The following is a 9078-nucleotide window of genomic DNA, read 5'->3' as shown; positions in this document are numbered from 1 at the left end:
AGTCTAAATATCAGAATTTTTAGAAAGGGAATTATTTTGTTTGTATATTGAATTCTAACGATAAAAAAGAATTAGGTTTCCTGAAGATTGTGTTTTCAACAAAACTAATTTCTACGGAAATAAATTCTAACAATAAAAAGGAAAACATAGTGCCCACAGTATGCAAAAAAAAAAAAAAAAATGTGTGAAGTTCTTAATTATGACAATTAGATCCTACATAGAAATAGAAAAATAAGAAAAGAAGGAAAGTATGGCACCTATTTAAATTACAATTAAATCATTCGAGGCAATTGCTTTTTTTTTTTTGGTTGAAATTTAGGTGAATATAGTCATATAAGGGGTGAAAATAGTGCCGCCCATTATTTATTATAATTTCATCTTTTTGATATTGTCCATCACGAAACACCTTGAAAATTATTGGGTGATTTGAGTGAAATTTACTAATTAAAGATTGGTGTATGAAATTCGTTTTGAGTTTGCTTCATGCGCAAAATAGATAAGAAACTATATTGAAAACTCCCCCTTAACAATGACTCCTCTAGGACCTAAACATGTCCTCAAAATGCTTTATCCTTATTCAATTTGGCCTCGAAACTTGTAGGATATAAAGCACCTAGAGGGTATTCCCCCCTTCCAAGGAAGACATATATGCATAGAGGAACTTGGGAGGGTGTCGGGCATGCGAATGCAGTCTTGTCAGCTCATCTGGATTATCAAGTAAGTGAAGTGTGAGGTTACGCTGTAATCAGACATTAATGATCCAAGTATCTCGTCGCCGTGAAAGTTTGTGGGAGTTGGTGAAAGTTATTAATAAAAATTCATGTATGAAATTACTATTGGGTTTTGCTTAATGCGCAAAGTAAATAAGAAAGGATATCGAAAACTCCCCCGCAACAATGACTCATCCTCAAAATAGCTGTTCACGGACATAAAATTCCGTCCCCCTCTCTCTCTCTCTCTCTCTCTCTGTGGAAAGCTCTCTCTCTGTGGAAAGCTCGGAAACTCAAGGCACGCGCAAAGCCATTTCAGAGAGAGAGAGAGAGAGAGAGAGAGAGGAGAGGGAGAGGGAGAAAGCGTGGAAGTCGGTGAGACTGCAACGAGTGGCCAAGCAATCGTGCACCCTCCCTTCTTGACTCGGAGGTGTAGGAAAGAGACAGGCCCGTGTTTTCATGGTCAACACCCAAGTTCTTTCCACTCGGGGACTTCCCCCCGCTCTCTCTCTCTCTCTCTCTTTCTCCACTGCCTCCGTCCCTATCCGTGTCTCACTCGCTCTCTATAAAATAAGCCCCTCTCTCCCTCTTACATCTGCCTCACCCCCTCAACGATCTTACAGTACAAAGCGATACCGCATTTGCAGGTGCGCTCTCTCCCTCTCTCTCTCTCTCTCTCTCTCTCTCTCTCTCTAATTCAATTTCACACCTCTCGTTCGAGTCTTCGAGCCATTTCGGGTGATGGGCTTGTCTCAAGTTCGCGACTTTTTTGGTCGTCGCTCTGTAAATTCTTTGATCTGATTTCTGCCGTCATGTCGCGGATACGCTTTTCCCTTTCATGGCTTCCTATTTACTTCCCTCTTTTTTAATCCCTTTTTGGTTCTTTTTTTCACTTTGGTATCTGTTCGTGTCGAGATTTGATCACCGCCCGAGACTTTTTTTTACCCCTAAGCCTTTCTTTGAAAGTTCGTTTGTCTGCTTTTCTCGCTAGACCTTTCATGTCATTATCATCATTGGTTTCAGCCCCCAGGTCTAAATCTTTGGTTGATTTCTGGGCAATCAATTTGTCTGGAGCCTCACAGTAACGTAGCTATTCGTAATTGGTTCTCAACTTCAAATTTGCTTCGAACCGCGTCATCGTCGCTTTTCCATTTCTCGGAAACTTCTCGTGGAGTCGTCTTAGTTGACTGGCGTCAAAGGCGAGGCTAGAGCTCGGCCTGCTTCCTAGAACTTCTTTACTTAAAGCTGATTACTTATAGCTCCAAGCACGCCGGTCCAATCATCTTACTCAAAAAACTTCTTTCGATCTTTCTTCTTCACCTTGTTCCTCTGCTTGCAGTCCGCCGTCCCCCCTCACCCCGGTTCTCTTGAGCTCTCTTCCGCCTTCTATTTTTGGAAAGGAGACACGTCCGTCCACGTTCATTGTTTCGCTGCAGTAATTCTAGGCTGCGGTAGTACAGGTACACATGTTCAATGATTGTGATGTTATCCGTTCGCCTGGAAAGCTCAAGTAACAGGGGAAGGAGTTGTTAGGATTTAGATGTATATCTTTTTGTTTCCTTCCTATTCCGTGTCTGTTTTTAATTTGCAAATGAAAAAACAAAGTCCAAAGATGCCAGCTTTTCAGCACAGAGTCGAACCATGCCTATGTTTTCATTCTTCTTTGAAGCTTTTGCTTAACTGGGCCACCAGCTGTTATTGTCTACTCGAAGTCCTGAATTTCTTTTTTTAATCTGCAACTACTCCTTCTGCTGACTTTTGGTTTCGGTAAATAGTCTTGATACATTCACCTGTTTCTCTGTCCTTTCAACATAGTTTCGATACATTCACCTGCTTCCCTCTTGATCCCTATTTAAACCCATGAGCCCAACTATTGTCGTGCCAGATTTGAGATTGGCTTTTCTTGTCTAGTTTCTCAAGTTCTGCTTCATGTTGAACAGTCCAAGTTTGGTGAATATGTTGGAGAAGATGGGAACAATCAACCTCGACAGCGTAATAGAAGAATTCGAGGCGATGACTATAGATGCCGGGAGAGTCCAGAAAGAGACCTTGAAGAGGATCCTACGCGAAAACAGCAATTCTGAGTATTTGCAGAGTCTGGGTCTTGCTGGCAGAACAGACCTCGAGAGCTTCAGGGCTTGTGTTCCCATTGTTACTCACAAAGACTTGGAGCGTTATATACAGAGAATTGCTGATGGGGACTCTGCCCCTATACTCACAGGAACACCCATTAACACTATTTCATTGAGGTAATAAAACACGCATGCTTAAATTCACCTGAAGTCTAGTTAAATAATTAGTCCATCCCCGTCTGATGAAGTTATATGTAATGCTTTTGCAGTTCTGGTACTACGCAAGGAAAGCCTAAATACGTCCCTTTCAATGATGAGTTATTCGATACTACCATGCAGATTTATCAGACCTCTTTTGCCTTTAGAAACAGGTATACTTTCGGAAGGGATTCTCTGGTTATGTTTCGTTCATCTTTGGATATCCTTCTGAGCTAACATATGTCTGTGGAATAATGGAGATGTTCTCTTATTAAATCATACTCAAGCTGAACTCTTGTTTAGTTCTTTAAGTAAACCATTTCTTTTTTGGTTTAATCCTCGCAACTGTCCATTCACCACTATGATCGTTGATCATCCTGTTTTGGAACCTTGCTCGAATCCGTTACAGATACAACACAGATGGTCTTGTGGTTTAGATTGCATTTCCTTAAAGATGATGTCTTTGCTGCAGGGAGTACCCAATCGAAGGTGGGAAGGCGTTGCAGTTCATATATAGCAGCAAGCAATTTAAAACAAAAGGTGGTCTTGCCGCAGGCACTGCTACCACCAACCTGTTCCGTAGCTCGCAATACAAAAGTACAATGAAGGCAATGCAATCACAGTGTTGCAGCCCTGACGAAGTGATATTTGGTCCTGATTTCCACCATTCCCTGTACTGCCATCTCTTGTGTGGGCTTCTTTATCGTGATGAGGTACAATTTGTGTCGTCCACTTTTGCTCACAGCATCGTCCATGCATTTCGAACATTTGAACAAGTCTGGGAGGAACTATGCAACGATATACGTTATGGGGTGCTCACCAGCAGAATTGCCGCTCCATGCATCCGGGCAGCTATGTCGAAACTGCTCAAGCCGGACCCTGCCTTGGCTGATCTGATACACAAGAAGTGCTCAGGATTGATTAACTGGTATGGATTAATACCGGAGCTTTTCCCAAATGCTAAGTACATTTATGGGATTATGACAGGATCAATGGAGCCTTACTTGAAAAAGTTGAGGCACTATGGAGGGGAACTACCTCTGTTAAGTGCTGACTATGGTGCATCTGAAGGGTGGGTTGGAGCAAATGTTAATCCAAAGTTGTCGCCTAAATCGGCTAATTTCGCTGTACTCCCTAATATTGGATATTTCGAATTTATCCCCTTGAAAGAGTGCACTGATATGCTCGAGGCAAAGCCGGTGGGTCTAACTGAAGTGAAGGTTGGTCAAGAGTACGAGATACTCGTTACCAATTCTGCAGGTACTTAAGTTATTAATTGTTTTCTTCTACTTTACTTTACCCTGCTACTACCTTTATTTATTGTACGGTAGATATAAATTGAAGCCTTTAGTCATGAACTGTCTCTTCGTGGCTAAATATGGAAAGTTGTAGCTAAGATGTGCTTCTCATGCCGTAATACATATCTGCAACAGGCATGTTGTCTGTCACTCGATATAGTTTTAAGTTGTGAAGAAACTGCTTCAGAGAACTGCCCTTTCAGTTCATTCATATGCACTTGCAACCAATGCTTGGTGTTTGTTTCTGTCCCAAAGTTCAACAAGTTAAATCATCCATTTTTTTTTTTTAATTTGATGCATGCAGGATTTTACAGATATAGGCTCGGAGATGTGGTGAAGGTGGTGAGCTTTCATAACAAGACCCCAGAACTCCAATTTATATGCAGGAGAAATCTCTTGCTCAACATCAACATCGACAAGAACACAGAGAAGGACTTGCAGCTTGCGGTTGAAGCAGCTGCCAACCTGCTGGCAGAAGATAAACGCGAAGTCGTGGATTTCACCAGCCACGTGGATCGATCAAAGGAACCTGGCCACTATGTGATATTCTGGGAAATTAATGGAGAAGCAAGTGACGACACTTTACAGGAATGTTGCAATTGCTTAGACCGGTCATTTGTAGATGCAGGCTATGTGAGTTCGCGCAAAGTCAATTCCATAGCGCCACTTGAGCTGAGAGTCCTAAGGGGAGGAACCTTCCAAAAGATCCTGGACCATTACTTAGGACTAGGAGCTGCTGTCAGCCAATTCAAAACCCCAAGATATGTAGGGCCTCCGAACGATGCTGTCTTGCGGATCCTGTGTGGCAATGTCATCAAGAGCTACTTTAGTTCTGCTTTTTAATTAAAATCCTTGAGATTTGATTTCATTAGTTGCTTCTGGAGTAATCCGAATCTGTAAATGGCATAAAATGTGATTTGATCGTCCTTTCCAAATGCAAGTTCTGATCACATTGAATGCATAGTAATTTTTCAAAGTGCAGTACATTTCATTAAATATGATGGTTTTTGCTTTGGTTCAGCGTGGAACAGACACCTTGTTGACATTGTCAATCTCTGCGTTACTCATTTTCATGCTGAAAACAAATGTATTCTGCGTTCGTCCCGCTTTAACTTCCTTAGTCTTCTCTTTGATGTCATGGAATTAAGTGTGACTACTTGTAGGTCCTCACGAGTCTAAGTTCATTCATCCGATCCCTTTCTTAGAATTAAAGGTGCTTGTGGCACTGTCGATGAATTTGCCAACCCCAATTCCGTTTCATTGCTTTGGAAGCTTGCTACGTCTGTACAATGTCATATGACGGGAAAGTGTAATATATCCTATCACTGGTAATCCTGATCTGCAGATCCCAATCTCTCCACTTGTACAATTTAAATTCTCAAGGGAAGAATTTCAAGATACAGTACAAGCTTCCCAGTTTTGGAAGCTCTCATGTCAGCTGAACAGCACATTCCCAATACATCAGCCCATCTCTTCGCATGAGCATGGGGGAATTCGTGGTCTATGTGATGTAAATTAATGGACTGTGTTGTCACTTAGTCGATTGTTTAATGTTGGTAAGCCTGTCTAGAACCTATTGACAAGGATGGTGGGCTAATATTTTTAGCGAGCGGATCTGTCGTTTTCCTCAACAACTCTGAGACACTTAGCTGGCCCATCGTGAAGGGGAGAGAAACTAGTTCCATTACATGTCTCGTGATACCGCGAAGTCCACTTCTTTGTGATGCAAACGCTTGCAGGAATTCTTTCATGGAAGAAGGCAAAGAGATGATAAGGGCAAAAGTAGAAGAATCCGAAGCCGAAGATGGGGAAGCATTGAAAGTGTGGGACTGCGGGAGCCCTTTGTATGATGCCTTCGAGTTGGTGTCGCTCAGTCACGTCATAGAGAGGCATCTCATGGCTTTCCCTTGCGACAGAAAATCGAGATCGCAAAACAACCGTGCTCACGTCACATCGGCCTCTTGCATCGAGGATGCAAACAAGGCGTGTAAAGTCCCGTCCTGGCGAGAAATTTTGAGGAAGAGGATGTGGAAGAGGTTCAGAATGAGCAGACGCGGCAAGGAAGACCAAAAGAAACTGAAAGTCGGTCCTGATCGTGGCTTCTCTTGCAAGATTATGTGGACGAAGATTGTTCGACATAAGCAAAACCGAACAGGTTACTTGTATAGTTGATTACAGATTTTCCTCCTGTTCCCTCCACGGTTTATCTTCTTGTTGTTCTTCATGACTGTCGCGTAAAGAAGTCGACAGTCTCTCCCTCTCTTTCGATCTCTGTTCCTTCCTGGTTTGCAGCATGTTCTCCTCTGTTTCGCGCTCGTTTCGTCTATCTTCTTGACTATGGAAACTCTTTGTGTATTCTCTGTAAGGTACGTGATGAACATATGCCACGCCATTGCCGACTCTCTGTATTGAGAAGATGAAGAGAATGAAAGAAGGATGAAGAATGAACAAGAAACTTTCGGATTCACTTCTCTCTCTGTGTATTCAAGGCACAAATGTTCATCTCAGAACACGTTTCAATGGCTTGCTCTGTTTTTCTATTTATATTACATGAACTCGACGAAGAAGAGCAAAACAAACTAAAGAAAGGAAAAGAAAAAAACTGACTAAAAAACAGAAAGGAGAAACTGTTGTTTAATCTGTTAAGCAAGCTAAAACTGAATAACAGTTCTTCAGCAAAGGATCTTAACTCGGAGTTGAACGAGTGGAGCTTGAAAGTTTCATCACCGACTTCGTGGCTTTCCCAGTCTCCGTGGCTTTCACAGTTGACTGATCCTGAACATCATGCGCATACATGGCTAGCAATGTTACTGACTTGCGTGCTTCACTTCCTCTGATCTTTGTCACAGCAGCAACACCTTCATTCTTTTCCTTTGTCGAAGCCGCAACAGATTGTGCAGAGTATGCTCGAGTAGGCTGTGCTCTGAGATTCTTAACATGTATAATCTTCTGATTCACTTGAATTCATCACAACAGGTACCTTTATAGGCTGCCTTTGGTCGCTCGGGTTTCGCATAGAATATGATAAGAAGAACGACCCTTCCGCATCCAGTCTTCGACGGATCATGCGATCCACAGTTGTTTAACAATGTCCTATCCTTTTGAGCGTTCGACGGATGCTTGAGCATTCTAATGCTAAGGCTATGCTGATTGCTGAATCGTATTTGCCTGTTGTTAGCCACGGCTGTTCGAGCAGGCACTTCAGCAATGGTGACGGTGACTGCTATGCCTAGTCGTTTCCCTCATTTGGATTACAACTTCGGTCTTGTCCAGTTAAATGCAAGCCCAAATCAGGCACATGCACAAGCGCAGCGGCTTGTTGACGATGGATATGATGACTGACGAGTTGATCACTGGAATCGCCAAAAGAGAGTCCAAGTTTGTTAACATATTTAGCTAACGCCTATTTCACTTTAAATCAATGAATTGTGTACCAATTAATAATTCATTTGTTTAGTGGAAGACATTTTATGAGAATTCATTTTTCTGATTTTTTGGCATTTAATTTACTTAGAAAAATGAGTTAATGGAAAATATTATTCTAGGAAAAGGTTTTCTTATCAAAACATAAATTTAGGAAAATGATTTTCTCTTTGAGAGAATCGAAAATATATTTTAAAATATGACTAGATATTAATACTTGAACCCAAAACTCTACGCTTGGGCATGGAAATTCCAACATTGATTTCTATGTCCCGGTGTTCAGACCATGTCTCCCCCCAGGTCGGGCTCACCATGTCCATCGAGTTTGGGCCCAAGACCCCGATGTTTGGACTAGGGCGCTCTGCACCAACACTTGATTCATTAAGGCCACACTCAAAACCTAGTGCTCGTACCCGATGCTTTGGCATCTAAACTCGGTTCCATAAAGGCCGTGCTCAGATCATTACCGCTAGCTCTAGTCCCAACCCTTAGGCCCTAGTCCACAAAGACCATGTCCTCGGCTCTCAAGCTCTTGTCCTTGGTTAATGAAACATTTGTTCATATAAATATATATACATATTAAAACAAATTGACTTGTTAATCATTTTTATATCTTAAAAAAAAATCATTTTTTAATCATTTTAATATTTTCTCTTCTTTCCTTTTCTTTATTTACTTTTTCTTTTCTTTTCTTTCTTTCCTTTCTCCTTCTTCCTCTACTAGCAACATGGCCAGTAGCCTCTAGCCATGACGCGGGCCGCAAACTCGAGGCTCGATTGAGGTTGGCTAGCTCCCCAGATTCAGGTGAGCTCGTGCTCACCCAAGGCCGACGAACTCAAGGCTCATTAGATTCAGGCGAGCTCGGTCAAGGGCAAGGGAGCTCGTGGCTCGCTCAATCCTAGCGAGCTCGGTTCAAGCTTGCCTGTGGCCATCGTTGAGGCTCGGCAACCACGTTAGGAGAAGGAAAAAAAAATGAATACAAGAATAAAAATAAAATTAATTTAAATATTAGAATTTTTTTTTAATTGAGATAAATTTATGTAATTAAAATCATATTCCAATTGAAATCCAAATATAAAAAATGTTAGCGGTCACATATCATCAATTAAAGGAAGATTAACCCTTTTAAGAATGTATTTTTCTTTATCGTGAAGTTTCCCTTCAAATAAATCTACCTTAATATATAGTAACTATTCTACAATATATAAATTTCCTCACGTGAGATTTTTTTTTTAAGTTAGAGGTTCGTATTTTGAAGTCAAGAGTTGAACAATCACTTGGTGCCGTCAAAGAGTCGTCGTCCAAGTTTGACCGCAAGATAAGTGGACCCCTTCAGAGTCGTCATCCAAGTTTGACCGCACGATAAGTGGACCCCTT

The 9078-nt window shown here is 41.6% G+C and overlaps 2 protein-coding genes across 3 annotated transcripts; both read left to right on the top strand.

Annotated features, from left to right (window-relative positions):
- Nucleotides 1-1185: 1185 nt before the first annotated feature.
- LOC104442158 (jasmonoyl--L-amino acid synthetase JAR4) lies at nt 1186-5298 on the top strand. Of its 2 annotated transcripts, XM_010055493.3 has the most exons (6): nt 1279-1357; nt 2050-2170; nt 2651-2959; nt 3052-3153; nt 3453-4240; nt 4583-5298. In XM_010055493.3, exons 3-6 carry the CDS (start codon nt 2667-2669, stop codon nt 5119-5121), a joined length of 1722 nt encoding a protein of 573 aa, XP_010053795.2. In that variant the 5' UTR covers nt 1279-1357; nt 2050-2170; nt 2651-2666; the 3' UTR covers nt 5122-5298. The 2 variants fall into 2 exon arrangements, with proteins under 2 accessions (XP_010053792.2, XP_010053795.2); XM_010055490.3 differs by lacking the exon at nt 2050-2170 and having other exon boundaries at nt 1186-1357.
- Nucleotides 5299-5944: 646 nt separating this feature from the next.
- On the top strand, nt 5945-6822 carry LOC120294969. Its single transcript, XM_039316142.1, has 2 exons — nt 5945-6433; nt 6645-6822. Exons 1-2 carry the CDS (start codon nt 6028-6030, stop codon nt 6650-6652), a joined length of 414 nt encoding a protein of 137 aa, XP_039172076.1. The 5' UTR covers nt 5945-6027; the 3' UTR covers nt 6653-6822.
- The last annotated feature ends 2256 nt before the right edge of the window (nt 6823-9078 follow it).

This window comes from Eucalyptus grandis, chromosome 6 (assembly GCF_016545825.1).
Source record: "Eucalyptus grandis isolate ANBG69807.140 chromosome 6, ASM1654582v1, whole genome shotgun sequence".
Lineage (NCBI taxonomy): Eukaryota > Viridiplantae > Streptophyta > Magnoliopsida > Myrtales > Myrtaceae > Eucalyptus > Eucalyptus grandis.
Note: the sequence above shows the minus strand (reverse complement) of the source record. Positions and strands in the feature narration are given on the sequence as shown.